The following is a 22,488-nucleotide window of genomic DNA, read 5'->3' on the forward strand; positions in this document are numbered from 1 at the left end:
ATCGGACATAAATTACGTAATAATAGTTAGGTACATCGAATGGTTGGTTAGACTTACTGGTCCAGCCACATTTCTCTCAACCAATTAATGGTGGAAGCTAACAAAAGTTTAGCATGTACCGAGCAGACGATTACACGGTCTAATTACAAGTAAATAGTGATGTACAAATTTTACGGTATTAGGCAACGTCTGTCGTGACTGAGTTCTGTTTCCGAAGATGCGCGCGGACTATAAATCGGAGAGTATCGCTGTACGGCGGGCGAGACAATAGTATTATATTATGTTTCACGGACACTACACTTGGATGTAAGTTGCTGCCGTTCTTTATTCATACAATCCTTCATTCCAATTAAGTTTAATAATGGTGGTCGTAATTATTGCACTTATTACTCGTACGGTTCAGTGACGAAATGCTATAACGCAGCCGTCTAGTTGTTTATGATCAGTACAATCGAACAGCCTATCGGTAAAGATGAGCATCGCAGTCGGTGCTCATGTGAGCAGTAGTAAATCATGCAGCATGGTTTTTTCCACGCGATTAACTCAACGCATCTTACGTACGTAGTCAGTTTTCTTTAAACTTTCAATATTTTCTCATACAAACATCATAATATTTTTTCCAATACTTTAAAATGAACGCTTTAAAAGTTTAATACGTTCAAAGATTTCCAAGTAATTTTGTTTAATCTGATCTTTGGCGTTAAATAAAAAGTAGAACCCGATGCCTTTATTATAATTAGCGACGTCTAGATATAAATGTCTGGCTTCTATAAAAGGGCTTCAAAATAGAGCTTAACGTATATATTCGTATGTACGCAGAGCGAGATCCCAATATTTGTACAAAGTTCTCTCAAAAGCACTTGAAGCGTAGCGTGAAAATCTATTTTCAATGGCCACTATCGGCCAGCACAGGACACCCGCCAAAGGCTTTATGCCCGAAGTTAAGCGTCCTCGATGCTCCCATACTGTAAACTCCCCTTGTACAGCTCTTAGTTTAACGCTAAGCAAATTTTAATATTCAATTGTGCTTTTGCATGCTCGGGATTTGTTTTACAATAGCTGCTTGACACTTGAAGTTTTCAAACTGTGTTGTGGCTATCTAAATATCAGTGTGAAAACTAGCTTCTAATTATGAAATTAAACAGGTTTTAATTATCGTTTAAGTGCACAAATCTTTAGCATAGTCTTACTTTTTTAAAGTAATTTGTTTAGTAAAGTCGCCTCGCATCTTGTTCAATAACCATTAAAGTTGAAATGTAAACTTTCCTTTCACACAAACGGATCGGTAATAAGTTATCGATGCGGCGGTCACGTGAGGCCGGCTCTCCGTGCGGGGGACTGTCAAAGGCGTTTAAAGCTGACTGGAGTTGGGAACTTCGCAAGTGTATTAGCCGCGCGGCTAATGCGCGCGGACAGCGACCAGCGCGAGCGGACGCCGCGCGCCGTCTACACTACACATCACAAGCTCACGATATATTTGAATGCGTTCTATTCTCAATTTAATTTTACTCGTTCCAATCTTAAAGTTAAATTCTTTTCAAATCGTTGCATTACGTTCGAGAACGCTTTAAAAAAGAAATTGAAAATTTAATACTCTTCTTATCGTTGTTTGTCATTGTGCCAACATTATTTTGTTTTGGAATTCTTTAATATATTTAAATTTTGATAGGTACGTTGTTTGTTAATTTCTTAAACATGTCCACAAATAAAGGAATACATTAGTCAAAATGTCACAATAATAAACATTTTCCTGTACAAATGATTAATCTATAAATATAATGCGACTGCAATTGCTGTAAAATCATTTTTAGACTATAAACAATTAGTTACATGACGACTACAAACTTTGAAAAGTTATCACTAAACAAAAACTATTCATAAACTAATTTCCAAAACTATCGGGGAGGATAGGTAAATAGATTCCCGTAAAGTATTCGAATGAACCCAAACGAGGGTGTATCAGAAAACTCAACTAACAAACGAGACCATAACACATAAATCATAAACTTTGAATCACGAAAATTCGTGTTGATAATCACATAATAATTACCGACCCGATAACACCCAACGGGATCGAAGGGATCGAAAGGGATTAGCTAGTAACGAGAATAAAATTGGCGACATATTTGTTGATTAACACCAATTCCAAAAGTAATTTCAAACGAACAAACTTTATGATAAATCGGTGCATCGACGTCTGTGCGAGTTGAGAACAATCCAACGACAACCACGCAGCGCCATCTCGTACTCAGCGGCGAAACTAAAAAAAAATAATGTTTATTAGAAAATGACAAGCTTACGCAGTAAAGCCAGTAAGTGACATAAACTGGATGCATCCTACAAACACTTATGAAATTACGATTACTGAGACAACGTTTAATTTACGACGCAATTATCGCTAAAGTATTATTACAAAGGAAAAAGTCCAGCAAAAAGTTTCGCGACGGCCACTTAGAAAGCACCTTTGAAAAACTAAATGCTCGTTTAAGAACGTTTAAGCAGAAATAACTTGGAAAAAAGTGCGGTATGCACGCAACAATGTGTACGTAACGCCATCTGTCGCCGAGTAGCGTAAAGCTAGTGTAGAGGTCAAGAAATTATTTTGCGAAGAATGTTCGCCGTCCCGCGGTCGCTTTGATGGCTTCCGACGAAGCAATCAGACCTCTTTACGGGCATATTTATGATTATAATACCGTGTCTCATTATATACTTTATGATTTTATACCTAAACGACTGTCCAAGATAATAATACCTAAGTAATTGTTACGGCCGAACGCGTAAACGACTTGACAACCGAGACGACTGTCTTCTGTCTCCCTCTAACGAATAGTAGCTAGCCAATAACATTCTAGACAATGTCCATATTATTTCAGACGCCGAATGACTAATATTTAAGCTGCAATGTTTTTTTAAGCAATTAATTACTTACATAATGGAACCACAATTGGTTTTTATAGCGAACAAATATTAATTCGTTAGTTAATTTTTCAATTATGCCTTCGTAATTGCGATTATAAGAAATTTAATTACTAAATAAACATTCTTCAAATTCGAGATTTTGACGTTAGATATCTAATTCCATTTTATATGTAGTAGGTATTAAAGTAATGTAGACAGAAATATAAAGCGGGTGTCACACGGCGGGCGCGGCCTAGGTATCGGAGAAAGCGTCAAAACTATTAACTCCAACGCGATGACATTACATTCAAAGTGCACTTAATTTATTCATATAATGTGGACTCGCTTCATAGTCCTTAACACAATTAGCTTTTAATAGCCAACTAAAATAAGATGGCGGTAAATTATTGCAATCAAGAGCTCTTGTTGTAAAGCGTTCCGTTGCAATAATTTTGTTGCGTTTTACATCTTAACAGACAAATATATTTTAATGTATATCAGTTGACACACGTGAATTAACTTCAGAGAAATATCGGGGTTAACTATTTTCATCTAAGATGTTACAAAGGCGTTTTACGAGCTCGCTTATTACATTGCCCGTCATTTCGTCTTGCACAAACTAATTGATAGGTTTCATTCAAACTTGTGACTTTATTCATTTTGAGACGCGTCTATGATACATTTGAAGCTAACTATAACTAACTACACGTATATGAGAAATTAATATCTACGTATAGCTATTGTATTCGAAGCACAAAAGCTCATTAACATTAAGCACTCAATCTAGTTCATCCCAAAACAAATAAAAGAATCGAACGCGTTTAAAATCTACTTAGGTACACAGATTATCCGCAAAAAGGTCTTAATTCGTCAACAATACGTAGACAAAAAACAAAAGAAGGGCATTCTCGTTCGTCAAGCAAACGAGCGACGCGCGGGTAATTATTTTAATAAAGCCGCGGTTGCATCGGCGGTCGTAAACACGTCGCGCGACCGTCGCTACGTCAACGCCCACCGTTCACTTTCAAACATTTCGATTTTCGCGCAAATGTGATCGAGAATGCACCCGGACTGTCGCTGTTCCGACCAAAATAATGATGTGGTCTGGCTGGATTGATGACTGAGGCGCGCGCGCCTGGATCTTTGTTGAATGTTTGATTGATCTGGGGAATGTTGAGCGGTCTTAATTGTGCGTTACCATTCTTAATTGGCGTCTATCTTTAGAATAGTATTTAACACTTAGCTGTTAGTGATCGGTGAGTTTAGTGGCGTCCTGTCTGCTCTTCCTTATGATAATTGCGTCAGGGCTCCAACGACGATATGTCGCGGCTATGAAAACAATCTCGACCAAACTTCAGCAGAAACCATGAGCGCTTCAGAGAAAGATCAAAATGGTCTCGCGCCAAATCGCGGGCGCCATTTTGTGGACCGTATTCACAACAGTTTAATAGGAAATTAAGTGCATCCTGACGTATTATTCGTCGTAATTAATTACACACGTTTCCTTAGCAAACCCCAGTTATATATCAGGGATCTGTCTCACAAGATGGGTTGTTTAAACTGTCAGTTCGGACGCGATTTGTGACCGACCATTTTACATCTTTGCTCCCCGTCTTGCATAATTAGTAAGGATTAATGTGTAGCTATGAATGACTCGTCATTGTGCCGCGAAATAGTTTTAATCCAACACACTCGCAAATTAAATCAAGCTCTAGATTTATCTATATAAGTCGCAGGATTTATGACTGCGAATCGCTGCACGCTGAAAATATTTCCAGATATTAAAAATATGCGGCCGTATTTCTGAATAGCATTTTGACAGATAGTCCGCGTCAAAGCAGCGCGCTCTGGTGGCAAAAAAATGTTTGTAATGATTGCCAAGATCATATTTTGACCTTTTGTCACTTACCTATTTTTAATGCACCACATTTCCGCACTTACGGTGCCAAAATAACGTTTACAGCAGAACCTGGACTCCCACAGATGCGCGTACTCCTGATATTTTTATGACAGAGGTCGGCCATGTCACATGTTGTACATCTCGATATCATTTCGTAAACATGCTTTATTTTTTCAACAAGATATCAATGGGGCGATCAATTCCGTCTAATTCTTTGATGTTGGGAATGTCGGACAACAATTTTGACGGGAATGTTCTGTTTTGTAATTAATTTATTCTTGGCCAGTCCACCGTGACAGTGGAAAGTGGTGTAACTCATAGCTTTATTGTAGACGCACAATCGTATTTACAATGTAGACTCCACTAATCTTGCGTTCATACAGTTATGGGTTATAGACTTGCCATAGCTCTTTTTTTTTTAATTTTCACGCAACAAAAGCCCTCTCGCGTTAGCGCGTGTTCGCGTGCCGCGGCGCAATCAATCGCCGCCACAATCAATAAAGCAACTGTGCGAAATCAATGCATTCATACCTGCCATCAATGCGGCACACGTGAATAGTCGATGCATTGTCACGGCACGTCACTTGATATATGTTATGTGGAAAAACCATTTAGGAATTAGGAAATTCGAAAAGTATATGGTGTCAAATTCGACGAAATGTTTATCGACAAAATTAAGCCGAAACTATTGTAAACAGCGTTTACGTGAAACTTTCCACAATGGAGTCAAAACACGGCTCGTCTGAAGGTAATAACTGTAAACAAAGACGTGGCACAGACCTTAAAATCAATTAAAAACGGCACATGAAGCGGCAGACGCGATCGGCACTAACCGCGTTACTCCGCCTCTAGTTAACGGGAATTCGGTTATTTCGTTAAAAAACTTCGCTGCGCTATCGTTAAAAGTTATACAGATAAGCTCCAGGGAGACGCCGACGTACACTCTGCAGTTTTTGTGCTGTCATCTCACTACTTAGTACCAGCGAACTAGGTACTGACGCTACAGCGCCGGGCAAACTACTGAACTCTGGAACGCGCTGAAAGAAAATCAGGAATGAAATGTCTAATTAGAAAGTATTTACCGTGTTTACAAAAGAGGCACGAGCTTTATAGTTATCGTTTTCTTAGGATTCAACTAATGACCAAAGTACTACGGACCGTTGGCTTGTAAAATCCAAGTTTCTGCCCGAGTTTGGTTGATGAATTTCATCTATACCGCTATGTAGTGGCACCACTCACTCAGTTTAATCTATATGGAGGAGTCCCTGGGCGGTGCTGGCAAAATTGATTATTGAATCTAGTTACAAACTAGCGAGCTCCGAGATTTTATCTCGCGAGGGAGATAGAACAGACTTTTATTTTGTCTGACGCATCTATATTATAAATATCATAAAGATTCGTGTACTAACAACGTTCATGTCTACTAGTCTAGAGAATTTTATAGAAATATGTCATAAATATACTGCGGAATTTCATATTTTGACAACATATTGCTTTGTATATTAAAAACAAAGAAAGTGTCCAATCTCAGAGGAGATAGGTAGTAAGTACCTACCACACACACGTACGTTTTCAAAGCATAACTACGATGCCACTGAAATGTTTACGGCGTGTTGACAGAACGCAGGGATCATTCGAATAAATTGATCTATAAAAAATGATTTAAATACCAAACTCAAGCAACGATGTAATCTGTTCCTAAACTAATAATAATTTAAACTTTACTACTCGACCGTAAATCTTAAAAATTATTTCACTATTATAACGCGACATATTTTAATACTAACGTTTTTACTACGACACATAAAAAACTTACCCTCAATAACTAATTTTAAGGAAATCGTGTCATTTTCACGCTGGTGACGTCACCTCAGCTTAACCATTAGCCAATCAAACGCACGCAATTTGTGATTCGGTAATTTGCGGCTCAATCAACGAACGTGATTGTCCATTATGTGTAACTGCGTGATCACCGAAACATAAGCGGATCGCATGTTTACATAACATAGATTCGGTGAAGGTATATGACTACATGGGCTCCACAGCCACTTAAATATCTACTGTTACATTTGTCTGGTGTACGGAGCGCACAAACAAATCATTCCTGGAATTGTCTTACTCGTCCTTATCTTAATTTCATGAGCTCGCTTCCTCCGGCGCACGTACCGGCCGCGCCCTACATGTATGTGGCTCTCGTCACATGCACAGGACCATTCTGTTTCTCTCTCGTGTGGAATCAATTGTGGTCGGTGCCCCCGTCGCGGCAGATTGCCATCTAGCACGCGATCCCGATCACCCGACCCTACGCACGCGACGTCGAACAAAAGAAACTTACCAATCGAAAATTGTATCATTTCAGACTTTACCTCTTCATTTTCGATGTTATCGTGTTTTACGCAACGAATGATTTATGTCGTGTTGTTATCGAATAATATCTGGTTGTTCCAAGGGGTCCTCATCCAAATACTCTCAACGCATGCGATGTTATTTGTACCATTTCATTGTTGCACCACTTAGCACCTAATTTTAACTCAGATGCCCGTTTATGCAACTATTTCTTTTGCATATAATTAACAATTCAAATGCGGTATTTTTTCCGTGCTCTGCAACACTTTCGAGCGGCCCTGACGTCCGCTGCCGACGACGACTCGAATGCAAATGAGCATCGATCGCCTGTGTGACGTATAGAGCGCACACTTCTCACCCCTTTCTTGCGACTACCCGCCAACTTGATTTACAATCCCGGATACGAGTTCCCCGTTCGAATCCAACCTATACGGTTAAATTACGAACGTTACTTTTTTCACTATGTCACAGTGACACTATAATTTAGGGCACCGCCCCTTTACTTTCCAAAGCCTTTGAATATTCATACGACTATAGCAATCAATAACGGCCACAAAGAAAATAGTTTTCGCGTGCACGCACGCGATATAATGTCGCATAAACAAATAATTTCTTCGTTTTTATTGTTATCCTTGAATTATGTTATTGCTACTCGAATTTACACGGCCCCTTTCCCGCCATCGGTCAGAAGCGATCAAATGGCGACCGATAAATTTTAAACTTCCGTGACTGGACGACGTTAATTGAGCAGCGTGTTTTTTTTTAATATCCATCAAAAATGCACATCTTAATGGCCAACAATAAAAAGTGATATCGTTGCATACTTTATAGACTACGAGATAAGACCTGCGAAAGAAAGTAGATGAATACAAGTGTAGTACATAGTATGGAAACTAGTGGCGTCCCGCGGGTCGCCGGCCGGCCATGTTGACGAGTTTGACGTGTACACAAAATGGCGCGACCTGCGTTGCGTCACACGCCTGTGGAAATAACCTCAGTTTTTTGACAATATTTCGAAGCACGTCGCAGTAATTGCCCGCGTGCCGTTTACAGAATAACAAAATGTCTGCAACAAGATCAAAGGCATTAATAGACGTGTGTTGAAATTTATCGACGGCCCGTATGTCGAAGGATGAATATATACATACAAATCGCGTAGAGCCGTTTGTCTGTGATTTTAAAATTATCTTCTATATTTGCGAGACGTTTTATTTACCGAGTACCTTTATAGTTTTGTATTTACGTCCGTCCGTTTACACTGAACATTAAATTACTCGGTTCATAAGAGATAACTGCGTGCTTCACATTTTGATTCGCTACGATATGTCAAGCGGTTTTGAAGTTATAAAAGAAAAACCGCGAAGACCGCCCCGGTGCGAGCCGCAGCTTTGAAATAAACTAAATAATCAGCTAGCCTCGACGGCGGATGAGACACGGCCGACATTCTAATTATGTTGTGATCGGCACTTATTGATATAACGGGTGTCTTTTCAATACTAAAATAGAATTTTTATTATGGAAGCCTATTTTATTCCGCCAGTTAGTGTATAAATAGGAGTATTACCTCATTCTCCTTAACAAACAGTTCGCGCGCGGAGTGCCTTCGGATGACTAAATACATTTATATCGGTGTTTGAAAACTTGTCGCCACTCATTTGTTCCAAATAAAAATGTGACATATCGTGCGTGGCAATTTAAATTTGGAACGTCATCGTGATTTAATTATTACTTTTCCTCCCAGAGGGCGCGAGCGTCGAACTAAAGTCCGCAGATCTTGTCTCTGCATGCCATTAAGTTTAAGTAGCAATTTACGCAAACATTAGAAATGTTATTAATTTACAAACGAATCACGTATATAGAGTTATTGTCTAACATTATGGTCAGGCGAGATCATAATCTGGGATATATTTTAAAATATTTGTATCACGTTCGCTCAGTCATAAGTCGTTAAGTTCGTGAACGGTTGGTTTCACAAAAAATATCGTCTATGGAAGGACATAACAGCGTTTGTTATATGATTTGGAACGTGAGAATCACCAGAGAGTGACAACATCGACTAGGTATGAAATTTTTGAAAGTGAAAACAATAAAGTTTTGCTTTCGAAGTACAAAAACTTCATAAATCTGGTGAAAGGTAACAAGCCGTTAGTTGAACTATAGGTAGCTCTATTATAACTTAGGTATTTAGAAATTTGATACTGGGAACTTCCAAACTTTACGGTATCTAATCTAACATGTAGCCGAGTATAGTTTGATACAGTCCTACACGAGGTGTAAACAATGTCAGCGCGCGGTACATTAATTCATTTTTAACTCTCAATAAATAAAATACACTTTACGTTCCAATAAAAGCCAGTTCTGAGTTTTCGAAGAAAAACAATTGCACTTCAGTCCATTATGCTTTTTATTGTCAAATAATTAGAGACGAAGTCGGCGCAACAACAGACAAATCTAAAATAAACCAAGTGGAAATACTCGCGAGGAAATTAGCGTACATATTGTCGGTTTTAAAATAAAATTTAAGGACGCAATTAAGTCTTTGTGATCCTTGAAAATTAATACGTCAACTCACAAACGATCCGTTTTCGGAGTCGTTAAAATACCGCAAAGCAAATAACATTATCGTTTTTCTTTAAACACTTGACGGATGTGGCCGATTTTTTAACGTACTCAAGCACACAACACGACTCTACCTAGTACCTACAGACTACTTAATAACGTACTTATCTAAGGAGATGGCGTCCAATTATTATCATGTTCATAAGATAAAATAAATGGGAGCGCCGCACTAACACCGCTCGGATTTAACGCCAAAAATTCTTTGAACTCGAAATATACTGTAACAAATATTACCCGCAAGAGATCCGAGTATCCGAACATTATGCCGCACTTTAATTCTATAATCATCTCGGCGAACGTCTAAAACTAATTACGCGACTTAATTAAAGTAATTCCGTGCGTACATCACCATCTAAATAGTGTCGTTTCATTGTGAGCGCGGAGACAATATGTTGACAGGATGAATGACCACAGCATGGCGGCCCCGCTTCACGCGTAACTTCACTTGTTTATGGGTGCGCGGGCGCAGTTTTAGGATTACTGGGCTTAGGCGATGACTGCTCGTTCCCATTCAGCGATTATCTGCAAAGCGCCATGCATCGGTCTAGAGTTTAAATGAAGCGCCTAATTTCAATTGTACCAAATATAACTCTCGTATTTATTACTTGGCAACAGTAGCAGCTACTAACACGGATGTTCGTACGCAGCCCTACGCGTGTGTGCGCCGAACAATTTAGCGGCAATTAAAATTGTTCGTGTGCGGATTCGAATGCAAAATGATTGCAATATATTATGTAGATATATAGCTGTTTACACTGTATAATTAACTACACTACAACTTTCGTACCGTACGCATGACGCTATTGTTTCTGCTCCAATTTCACGATTCACAAACGAGCTTTCATAACTAAGAAAACCAATAAAACTAATTTTGTTCAGCGAAGTCATAAAATATTCGTGGAAACCTCGTATTTGAGCAATCATGTGTATTTTTCTGAATGTCATTAGAAGTTAGATAAGTGAAGCTTGGAGGCTGATTGATTAGTATGTGTGTAACGTTGTTGTTGTCTTGTCTATAGTTGGGACGAAGGATGGCACCGGCGCAGTGTTCGGACGGCCGGAGGGAGAGGGCGACGACAGGCTCACGCACGCGATTCTGAGTGAAGCGCATATGATGAAGACGCCTACCGGACCTCCTCACAATGATGACTCCAGAAGCAACGAGGACTCGAGCTCGCCGAGAACTCAGTGCCCCTCACCGTTCTCTAATAAGGTACGATATGAGTTTAAAAACTTTTTAAACATTAATTAATTTTAACTGCTATTAACTCAACAATTTAAAAATAACCATGTGAAATATTTAAACTAATTAATCATTATAACTTACACAGGACTCGAGTCAAAACAGAAGACTTAAGAAGTATGAGAACGACGACATTCCCCAGGAGAAGGTGGCGCGCATATACCAGGAGGAACTTGCCAAAATCATGACCAGGAGAGTAGAGGACATCCGTCGTGAAGGCTTCCCTGGGTAAGTGTTCATTCTGCTCTCAGAATTTAAATCAAAACTAGACTTTCCCAAAAAATAAATCAAAACCCTTATATTTACCAAAAATTTAAACGAGAACAGCAAATCTAAAACTAACGTATAGCATGTTTCCTCCTTTTTTCAGCGGCGGCATGCCACCCCACATGGAGAGGCCCCCAGAAGACATCCGCATGGCTTTGGAAGCATACCACAGAGAGCTTGCCAAGATCCAACCTGGCGGTAACATTCCCAACCTGCACAACTTGCCAGCCATGCCGCACTTCCCAAACCTGCTTGCGTTGCAGCAACAAGCAATGCAACAAGCACAGAACCAGCAGATGAACGGCTCGGGAGCGGTCCAAGATCTCTCTTTGCCTAAAGATAAAAACGCCAAAATGAATGGAATGACTGATAGTGATAAGGATAGGTCAATGGATGCCGAAGAGGCTATTAGGCACGCTGGAAGCGCATTCTCATTAGTAAGGCCAAAACTAGAGCCGGGACAGCAATCAACGGGATCATCCGCGTCCAGCCCACTGGGCAACGCGATACTGCCGCCTGCCATCACTCCGAATGAGGACTTCAGTAGTTCAGCGGCAGCAAGTCCGCTGCAGAGGATGGCATCTATCACGAACAGTCTCATATCCCAACCTTCAAATCCTCCTCACCATCCTCCAGTACAAAGGTCGATGAAAGCAGTTCTTCCACCGATAACTCAGCAACAATTTGATCTCTTTAACAATTTGAACACAGAAGATATTGTACGGAGGGTAAAAGAGGCTCTAAGCCAGTACTCCATTAGCCAAAGACTGTTCGGAGAGTCCGTCCTAGGACTATCGCAAGGATCTGTGAGCGACTTGCTAGCAAGACCAAAGCCCTGGCACATGCTCACACAGAAGGGACGAGAACCCTTCATTCGAATGAAAATGTTCTTAGAAGATGACAATGCTGTCCACAAGTTGGTTGCATCTCAGTACAAAATCGCGCCGGAGAAACTAATGAGGACCGGAAACTATAGCGGAGCACCTGGTAAGTATCACCTCTAAATGAAAAAATATAACCTATTGTATAATTAGAAAGTGGAATGGTAGTTTAATTGTATTTTCCTTTTCTGTTCTTACAGCATGTCCGCCGAATATGAACAAACCCATGCCGCCAACACAAAAGATGATATCCGACGCGACCTCCTTGCTGAGCAAGATGCAGCAGGAGCAGTTGCTGGGCGCCGGCCACCTCGGCCACCTCGGGCAGCCCACGCCGCTGCTGCTGACGCCGCCCGGCTTCCCGCCGCACCACGCCGTCACGCTGCCGCCGCAGCACCACGACAACAACAACAAGGAGAGGAAGCCCCCGCCACCACCACAGCCCCACCACCAGCCGCCAGTCATGCGCAACCTGCACCAACATATATCGCCCAGCGTGTATGAAATGGCCGCACTTACCCAAGACTTAGACACACAAACAATAACAACCAAAATTAAAGAAGCATTACTAGCAAACAATATTGGCCAGAAAATCTTTGGTGAAGCTGTTTTAGGTCTATCACAGGGATCCGTTAGTGAATTACTATCAAAACCGAAACCCTGGCATATGCTTAGCATCAAAGGCAGGGAGCCATTCATTCGCATGCAGCTGTGGCTTAGCGATGCACACAACATTGACCGCTTGCAAGCTTTGAAGAACGAACGACGAGAAGCAAGCAAGCGGCGGCGGTCCAGTGGCCCTGGACAAGACAACTCATCCGACACATCGTCGAATGATACGTCAGAGTTCTACCACTCCAGCTCACCGGGCCCGAACACGGGAGCGCCGTGTGCCAAGAAACAACGAGTACTGTTCTCTGAAGAGCAAAAAGAGGCACTCCGATTAGCGTTCGCTCTCGACCCCTACCCCAACATGCCAACGATCGAATTCCTGGCCGCAGAGTTAGGTCTGTCGTCGCGAACCATCACCAACTGGTTCCACAATCACCGAATGCGACTAAAACAACAAGCGCCACATGGCTTGCCAGCAGAACCGCCCGCGCGGGATCAGTCCGCTGCGCCTTTCGACCCAGTCCAGTTCCGTCTCCTCCTCAACCAGAGACTACTGGAACTGCAAAAGGAAAGGATGGGTCTGGCTGGAGTACCTCTACCGTACCCACCCTACTTCGCAGCTAACTCTAACCTAGCAGCACTGATCGGTCGAGGGTTAATACCACCCGAAGACCAGGTCAAGGACCAATCTGGTGGCCTCGATCTATCGATGCCACTGAAGCGAGAACCCGACGGTGATGACTTCGAGGACGATGACGTCGAGAGCAACCTCGGCTCCGAGGACTCGTTGGACGAGGAATCTAAGACTGAGCCGAAGGCGGCGTCTACACCCGCGGGTCGATCGAGCAGACGGAAGCCTGCCGCGCCGCAGTGGGTCAACCCCGACTGGCAGGACGAGAAGCCACGCAACCCTGATGAAGTGATAATCAACGGAGTGTGCGTGATGCGGAGCGACGACTTCCGGAGAGAGGCGGAGGAGACCGTGCGCGTGGAGCCGTCGCCCGTGGCGCGCGAGACGTCGCCCGCGGGCACGCCCGGCGTGTCGCCCGCGCCCGCCACGCCGCGCACGCCGCGCACGCCGCACACGCCGCGCCCGTCGCACACGCCTGATGACGTCATCCCCGAGGACAAGATTAAGGCCGAGACCGACGACGGCTGGGAGTACTAGGCTGCGCTCGCTCCCTCTGGTGAAACGGGTCCCGAACTGTGACGTGCAGACTGTACCATATCACGTTCGAACAATTATTTATTGAGTGCCGCGCAGTGGTCCGTCGGCCCGGTGGCGACGTGCAGTGCGAGTGTTACTGTGTAGCTAGAGTTCGTTGTATTTCGATGTAAGGCCAAAGACTTTGTACATACTACCCGTGTAGCTTCTCGTGATACGCCAGTACGTAAACTTGCGATACAAAAATATGCATTTTGCTTTAATTTTTTAATGTAAACACGTACCCTGATTAGGTACAAATATCTGAGTATTTTTAAGTTACGGCTTTTTGATTCGATTGTAAATAAATATACCAAATATGTGTCGAATATTGCCTGTGAACCAGACCCTGTATATAAGTAGGTTAGACTATTCGTGTAAGATAACTCTGTCGCTGATACAGTTAGGGGTAGGGAAAGGTTCATTTAATTGTTAATGAAAATTATAAAGTGCAATCAGATGTAAATTTAAGCTATGGTTTAACGAGCCCCAGTTGAAAAGTATTATTATGTTTATTAGAACCGGAGAGGTTTAAAATATTATAATCGGGTTATATAAGTTAACATTTAAATTATTAATGTTTATTTTATACTATTGTATGTTTTCTATTGCATTATTTTATACAGCCGCGGGACCGCTCAACTTTGTGATTTTAGCTGTCATTTTATAACGTTTAGTTGTCATACACACTCAGCTCTAATTCCATACAATAGCTCTATTGTTTGTTTCTTTTCATTTTTATATATTTTTTAGAAAATGTACAAATCAAGACACAAAATGATACGATTAAGCAAGTAATGTATTGCTTATGGTTTATAGTTTTATTTTATTTTAGCAATAAAATTTGCTTTTAATCTTATTTTCTTTATTTTATTTTTACCTCCTTATTTTTTCCTTTTTTTTTCTTAGGAAATAAGTAAAAGAAAATGTAAATTTTAAAGGAACCATACTCCTTGCATCACGTTGTACATAATTATATTCAGTTAATGTAAATATCTATTTGAAATGCCACGTTAGATTAATATACCTAGGTAAGTAGGAAAATAGTTTAACCCAAAAAATTTAACTTCGTAAAAGGGTAAAATCATAAATAATCGAAATTATTGTCATTCTAAAAGTGTATCGAAATTGTAACGAAATTATGTCAGAATAGATTTAGGCCTTCAGGTTTCAATAAAGTGAACAGTTTGGAATATTTCAATTTTACATGGAGAATATTAAAGTTCTTTAAAAATACATCCATTTTTAGAAATACCAACATACATATCGATGTTATATATAACAGTAAGTTAGATAAGTAATAGCGTGTAATAGTCAATATTAACAAACTTAGGCTGTTTAACAGTTGCAACAATTATTTTAACTCTCCAACTCCGTTGTAAGAAGTGAACGTTTTTTAACTTATTAAATCATTGATTTTTAGAATCATTTCATAGCTTTTTGCTTTTAAAAGAATAATATACGTATATTATGAATATTATTGTTATTTCATAAACATAGATGCTTCGAATATTTTCGATAAAAATTATTAAGTGCTTCGGAAAAATGGCGGTTTGAATTTGACAGTTCAAAGTTAAGTCCGTCTTAGATTGCCAGTGTTGCCAAAGCGAATAAATGAATGAAATGCTCGTTGAAATTTATATGAAACTGTTTTAACAACGAATAGGTAATTGATCGATTTTATGATTATGGAATACCTATTTAGGATTGTCTATATTGGACGAAAAAAGATAAATCATGTTTTAAGCATAGATGTGATGATGCGAGCAAGAGCGAGGTTTTATATATGGCTGTGGAATATACAAGCTTTTGATTTGTCGTTTAGTGGAGGGAATATGAAAATATTGGAAGCATCTGTCATTTAAGATACGCCATCTTGTATTTTATATTGTTACGTTGAGTGTTGCCAGGTTAGAATGTAAATAGTAATCCGGTAGTGAATAGATTATTATTATGCGTTATATCCATTATAATAATGAATAGTATTAAAAATTATAGCGATAATTATTATTGTTCATATCATAATATTAATTAATAACGATGCTGAAAACCATTGTCTTCTTTCCGAACAATTTCTAAAGTTATTAAAATTAAAAATAAAGAAATTGCTAATCACATTTTGTTTCATTGTTTAAGTAAGTCCAAAGTCCACAATCCTGGGAAAATATTTAAGTAAGTATATTAATTTACAGCACAATACTCGTAAGGTGCATTGGCTTGGAACGATCTCCACAGATAAAATATTTATATAAAAATTAACCTCTATAACTATTACTACTACGCCTGCCATGGGTGAAGCTGAAGTTTTTATTGTAGGTTCCTACTCCTGCTTCTCGAGCTAGAACCCCGGTAAACCCGCTAGGTAGTAGCAGCACATCGAAGATGTCATCTTGAAAGAGAGAACGAAATGAAATGAAATGAATTTATTTTACGTAAATAGGCTACAAAAGAGCACGTTTACACGTCAAAAAATATTATATAAAAAAATCTAGATGAGGTCGGCATTTCCTATCGGACTACTCTGAGAAGAAATGCCGAAACAAACTCAGAGGACACACTCAGAGAACAAAGTGTAAATCTAATTCAGCGACAAAGCGTCTCACTAAAAGTAAGCCAGTCGTGTAGGAGTGAAGTAACGCACACACAGAATACACAGAGAGAATCATGTTTTAATAAATGATAAATGATATTTATTTTGCAAATAGGTTCATACACACGTCAATCTCTTAAACAACTAGATGAGGCCGGCATTTCCTATCGGACTACTTTGAGAAGAAATGCCGAAACAAACTCAGAGGTCATACATAGTCTCTTCTCTCTCAAAAGGTGATACACATCCTTGTGAAAGGAAAACATACCTCCGTAAAATACATCTGAAATCTTCCTATACTTCTCTATTACAGCCAGGTTGAAAATCACTCAAAACATGAGATCATTTATATTTAAATAAAAAGCTATACCTGTAGTTTTGCAGTTACCTGTAGTTTGCAGGAAACTAATTCCTATTTTATTCCCCGAAGAAGTAAGCATTCCCCTATAGGTACCTACATACATATTATACTTTTTGGGTAAGCAGAGGCGTACAATAGGCAAGATACTGTGCATATGATGTATCGCTCACTTTTCACCAGTTATTTTATGTGTCCCATGTAAAAAGCAAAGCTTATAAAAAAGGGATTATAAGTTTAGGCAGCTGTGGCTAATAACAACATGCAATGTTCAATTCCTAGGTCGAACAAAATGTGGTCTCAAAATTCTCAGACAACTAGCACCGACATTATGGGACCTCATGTTTGTTTATCAATAGACCTATTTTAATAACTACAACATTCCAAATTGTTACATTTACGTATTTAAAGTAATGCTACAAAACGATACAAAATCACAATAAACTCCTTTATTAGAAACCAACACAAAAGTTATTATCACAAAAACATCTAATCTATTTCTTCGATGACTGGTCCGTCGCTGCCGCCTTGCCCAGTCTTTGAAGAAGACCCGTGAATTTTCCTCATAACCGGAGAGAACTCCTGAGAAACCTCCTTATACTTGGCTTCATACTCGTCCTGCTCAGCCAGCGAGTTACTGTCCAGCCAACGTAGAGTATCATCACACTTGCGACGAATCTTAGCACATTCCATCTCGCCCAGCTTGCTCCCTGCATCATCAATCGCCTGCTTCACATTAAACACGTAGGTTTCCAACTTGTTCCTGGCTAACACGCGACCTCTTTGTTTGTCGTCATCGTCCTTATACTTCTCAGCATCAGACAACATTCTGTCAATCTCAGCTTGGGACAAACGACCTTTATCATTCTTTATGACTATGTTCTTGCTCTTCCCAGTACTGTTTTCTTTAGCAGAAACGTTGAGGATTCCATTAGCGTCTAAATCAAATGCAACGTCTATTTGAGGAACGCCACGCGGCGCTGGGGGAATACCAGTAAGATCGAATGTTCCCAACAAATTATTGTCTTTTGTCATTGCTCTTTCACCTTCATAAACTTGGATGGTGACCGCCGACTGATTATCTGAATAAGTGGTAAAGGTCTGAGAATGTTTGCAAGGTATCTTTGCGTTTCGTTCAACTATAGCTGTCATGACGCCGCCAGCTGTTTCAATTCCCAATGATAAGGGAGCCACGTCCACTAAAAGAACATCTTGGATTTTAGAATGACGTTCTCCACTCAAAATAGCGGCTTGTACGGCTGCCCCGTATGCGACTGCTTCATCAGGGTTAATAGACAAATTCAACTTCTTTCCATTGAAGAAATTCTGTAGCAAGCTCTGTATTTTTGGTATACGAGTGGAACCTCCCACTAAGACAATGTCATGTATAGCGCTCTTATCTAGTTTGGCGTCTTTCAAAGCTTTTTCGACAGGGTCTAGAGTAGTGCGAAACAAATCCGAGTTCAATTCTTCAAACCGTGCTCTAGACACTCTTGAAAAGAAGTCGACTCCTTCATAGAGAGCGTCAATCTCGATGCTCGCCTCACTGCTGGAGGACAGTGTACGTTTAGCTCTCTCAGCTGCTGTTCTAAGTCGTCGGAGTGATTTCGGATTCATTCGTAAGTCTTTCTTATGCTTCCTTTTAAATTCGTCAGCAAGAAAATTAACCAGCCTGCTGTCAAAATCTTCACCACCTAGATGAGTGTCCCCAGCAGTTGCTTTAACTTCGAACAAAGAACCTTCATCAATTGTCAGGATTGATACATCGAAAGTTCCGCCACCAAGGTCAAATATCAACACGTTTCGCTCGCCTTTGAGATCTTTATCCAGACCATAAGCTAACGCAGCAGCTGTTGGTTCGTTTATGATTCGAAGGACGTTTAATCCAGCAATTGCCCCAGCGTCTTTAGTAGCTTGTCTTTGAGAATCGTTAAAATAAGCAGGTACTGTTATAACAGCTTTTTTAACTTGTTTTCCCAAATATGCTTCTGCAATGTCCTTCATCTTAATGAGAACCATGCTGCTAATTTCTTCCGGTGCAAAACGTTTGGTTTTGCCTTTGTATTCAACTTGAATTTTTGGTTTTCCGCCATCGTTTACTACTCTGAATGGCCAATGCTTGAGATCTTGTTGTATCTTGGGATCATCAAACTTACGACCGATGAGACGTTTCGCATCGAATATTGTATTACTTGGATTCAAAGCAACCTGATTCTTTGCGGCATCTCCAATGAGCCGTTCTGTGTCCGTAAATGCAACATAAGATGGAGTTGTGCGATTCCCTTGGTCATTAGCTATAATATCCACGTTACCATGCTGCCAGACACCAACGCAAGAATATGTCGTTCCTAAATCTATTCCAACTGCAGCCATTGTGATATTTTAGTTTAAGTTCTTCGATTTTTTGCTTTTTGTTGTTGAATGTGTTTTGACAATTAAATATTATGTCAAATTCCGAAATTTAAATTCATGTCATCGTTTTGCTATTATAGCCAGTCTTTTTAGTAGTCAAAGAGGCTTTAGGTGGCTTCTAACTACAAAACTTTTTATCTGAAATAATGTCTTATATGGAACGCAGCCAAAGATGAGCCAAAGCATGCTGAATAACTGAACGTCTCTTTAGCAATGTCAAACTGACAGCAATTCAGTCAGTCAGCTGTCAAATTAATAAAAGCAAAACAATGCGAGCAGCCTTGTTATTTATTTAAATAATACTTTATTGTCCGTTCACAATCATAACTGAAATCTTATTCCAGGAAGTGGTCCACTTTAATTTGTTTCAAGAAGCAATCGTGGGCACATTAGACCAGATATTTTTCATATTATTGCGCGTTACTGTGACATAACCTATAGACGTGCTTATTACTTTTTTAGTTAACACAAAATGCGGTATGCACAGTTAGTTGTGGGCCCTGCTGGCAGCGGAAAGGTAAGAAATTATTTAATACCTTTAATACCCACCGATCAGATTGTTTACAAACTCTTAAAACACGTTAAATTTACTTAGTTTTATAGCCATCAATTCACGTTCAAACTTGTACATACCTACCCACATGAGATTACCAGAAGTAAAGCAATAAATTATTTTAATTATATACTGTAAACTGTAAAAACATTAATTATATTTATAGTCCAATTAGACAACATTTCAGTCAAGACAATAAGAATATTCTTTAAATTTCAGTCAACATACTGTTCTACGATAGTAAAGCATGCCAGTGACGCCAAGCGTATAGTGGAGGTGGTGAACCTGGACCCGGCAGCAGAACACTTTGACTATGAGCCGCTGGTGGACATCCGGGAACTCATACACCTGGACGATGCCATGGAGGATGAGGAACTACAGTTTGGACCTAACGGTGGACTCGTTTTTTGTATAGAGTAAGTTTTATTTTATGTTAGAAATAGAATCACATTGATTCATCAAAACTAAAGAAAATGTTAATGTTTGTCAAAAAAAGGCATGGTTATTTTTTTATTAACTTGGTATAATGTCTTCAAATGATGATGCGAGAGAGTGTCAGACTCTTACTGAATAAAAACCACCCTGTTCCTACTCTTGATTTGATCCAGAGCCCTGGTTGTCCACAACTCCAGACCTATAAAGCACTTAAAGTAAAATGAGCCACAGACATAATAAGTTAAAAACAAACATAATACAACAATTTATCAGACCTTACCAATTAACCTGATCAAACCACTAAAATGTTTCAGAACCCTCCTAGAGAACTGTGATTGGCTAGAAGAACAGCTAGGCGATGTGGACGATGACTACCTGCTGTTTGACTGCCCCGGCCAGATAGAGCTGTACACACATCTACCTGTCATGAGGAAACTGGTGGACCTGCTGCAGAAGTGGAACTTCAGGATATGTGTGGTCTTCATGGTGGACTCGCAGTTCATGATTGATGGTGCTAAGTTTTTGTCAGGTAATATGAATAACAGTGAAATCCTATAGTTATTATAAATGCGAAAGTTTAAGAATATGTATGTCATATATCACACCCTTAAAATGAAAGTGATTTAACTCAATATTTCTGTAACATTCGATTTTATCTTAAAATGGCCTTATAAAACTCTCTACAACCAAAGAACTTATCCATAATTCTAGTAAAAATCATGTATGGTATGGAATATGGAAGAGATATACTAAAATGTATTCAATACTATAATTTTCTGAGACTCTGGCTCATTTCCCACAATTTGCAGTTTTTGGATTCGGCCACTTTCATTCTAAGAATGCGATTTATGTCTTCGTATGCTTGCTAGTCTTACATGATTGAAAGGATTTAACTGGGCACAAAGAAAAATTATAGTCTACAATAACACCTAACTAGGCTGCTATATTTTATCCTAGTAATGAGGAGAGATGAAAATCGTCATCTCAATCGCGTCTTCAAAAACCTGTTTTGATAATTCCAGGCACAATGGCAGCACTCAGTGTGATGGTGAACTTGGAACTGCCACATGTAAATATTCTCACAAAAATGGATCTGCTCAGCAAGAGTGCCCGGAGACAGATTGATGAGTAAGTTTAATACATCTGTTGTAAAATTTCGTAGATGGTTTTTTTATCGGCCATGTAATATGTAGAGAGATAAAGTTGGCTTCTTAGAAGGAGCAAGCAAGCATTTTTATATTTGGGAGAATATATTACCAGAGGCCTTATACGAGTTTGTTTTACGTTTAACGAGAGCAGGTTTGGCGCTCTGATTAGCCGATTAGAATAAATCAACAACTCAGATCGCCAAATGCGATCTCGTTAAGATTTCGTTAAACGTATAGAAAACTCATACTTAGGATACAGATAGTAAGCAATCTTCGCCACTAATGAAAACCCTCAACACCAGAGGAATTACTCATGTATCACTGGTGTTTAGTTAGGACAACTTTTTCAACCAAGAAATCAAACGACCATACTAAAATATATTTTCTTATTTGATTTCCACAGCTACCTAGATCCAGACCCACACGTTTTACTAGCAGACATGAGAAACGCTAAATCAAAATGGCACGAGAAGTATGCGAAGCTAACAGAAGCTATCGGAGAAGTAGTGGAGAACTTCAGCCTGGTCCGATTCTACCCGCTGAACATAAAGGATGAGGAAAGCATTGACAATATAATGCTGACGATAGACAACATCATACAGTATGGTGAGGATGCTGATGTCAAGATCCGGGACTTTGATGAAGAGGATCCTGATGATACGAACTGTGATTAAAGATTTGTTTTGTTATATTTTGGTTTTTTTTTTATTGGAATGCTGTTTTACCCCATTTGGTTAGGTTGAAGTTCAAAGTTGTAGTGTAAGGTAGACGGCTACCCTGACCTCTATTTTGTGGAACCCATATAAGTAACGAAAATTGGGTAGTGTTAGATACTATAAAGTGCACCACTGCCTACTGCTAGGCTACCATTATTTCTAGCCACTATAGATTTGTCTTCAGGAATGAAACATAATCATATAGAACTTTTCTATTTTATTATCCCAATAGGCGTAATCTAATATCTTAGAAATTCGATCAAAATTGTAACGAGTACCTAATCGATTTTACCAAGTCGCTCGTTT

At 39.7% G+C, this 22,488-nt stretch overlaps 3 protein-coding genes across 3 annotated transcripts; 2 read left to right on the top strand and 1 right to left on the bottom strand.

Moving 5' to 3' along the window:
- Positions 1-10,748: 10,748 nt before the first annotated feature.
- LOC126910629 (homeobox protein cut-like) lies at positions 10,749-14,829 on the top strand (the record flags this gene model as incomplete). The annotated part of the gene is made up of 4 exons (XM_050696922.1): positions 10,749-10,976; positions 11,095-11,234; positions 11,377-12,260; positions 12,355-14,829. Coding segments are annotated over 4 exons (2,832 nt in total), but the record flags the coding sequence as incomplete, so codon positions are not given.
- A 2,522-nt stretch (positions 14,830-17,351) lies between these two features.
- LOC118274676 (major heat shock 70 kDa protein Ab-like) lies at positions 17,352-19,372 on the bottom strand. The gene has a single exon (XM_035592325.2). It carries the CDS (start codon positions 19,289-19,291, stop codon positions 17,408-17,410), a length of 1,884 nt encoding a protein of 627 aa, XP_035448218.1. The 5' UTR covers positions 19,292-19,372; the 3' UTR covers positions 17,352-17,407.
- A 175-nt stretch (positions 19,373-19,547) lies between these two features.
- On the top strand, positions 19,548-22,157 carry LOC118274677 (GPN-loop GTPase 3). Its single transcript, XM_050696918.1, has 5 exons — positions 19,548-19,847; positions 20,103-20,299; positions 20,633-20,847; positions 21,341-21,446; positions 21,870-22,157. Exons 1-5 carry the CDS (start codon positions 19,803-19,805, stop codon positions 22,138-22,140), a joined length of 834 nt encoding a protein of 277 aa, XP_050552875.1. The 5' UTR covers positions 19,548-19,802; the 3' UTR covers positions 22,141-22,157.
- Positions 22,158-22,488: the final 331 nt, after the last annotated feature.

This window comes from Spodoptera frugiperda, chromosome 11 (assembly GCF_023101765.2).
Source record: "Spodoptera frugiperda isolate SF20-4 chromosome 11, AGI-APGP_CSIRO_Sfru_2.0, whole genome shotgun sequence".
In the NCBI taxonomy this organism is placed as follows: domain Eukaryota; kingdom Metazoa; phylum Arthropoda; class Insecta; order Lepidoptera; family Noctuidae; genus Spodoptera; species Spodoptera frugiperda.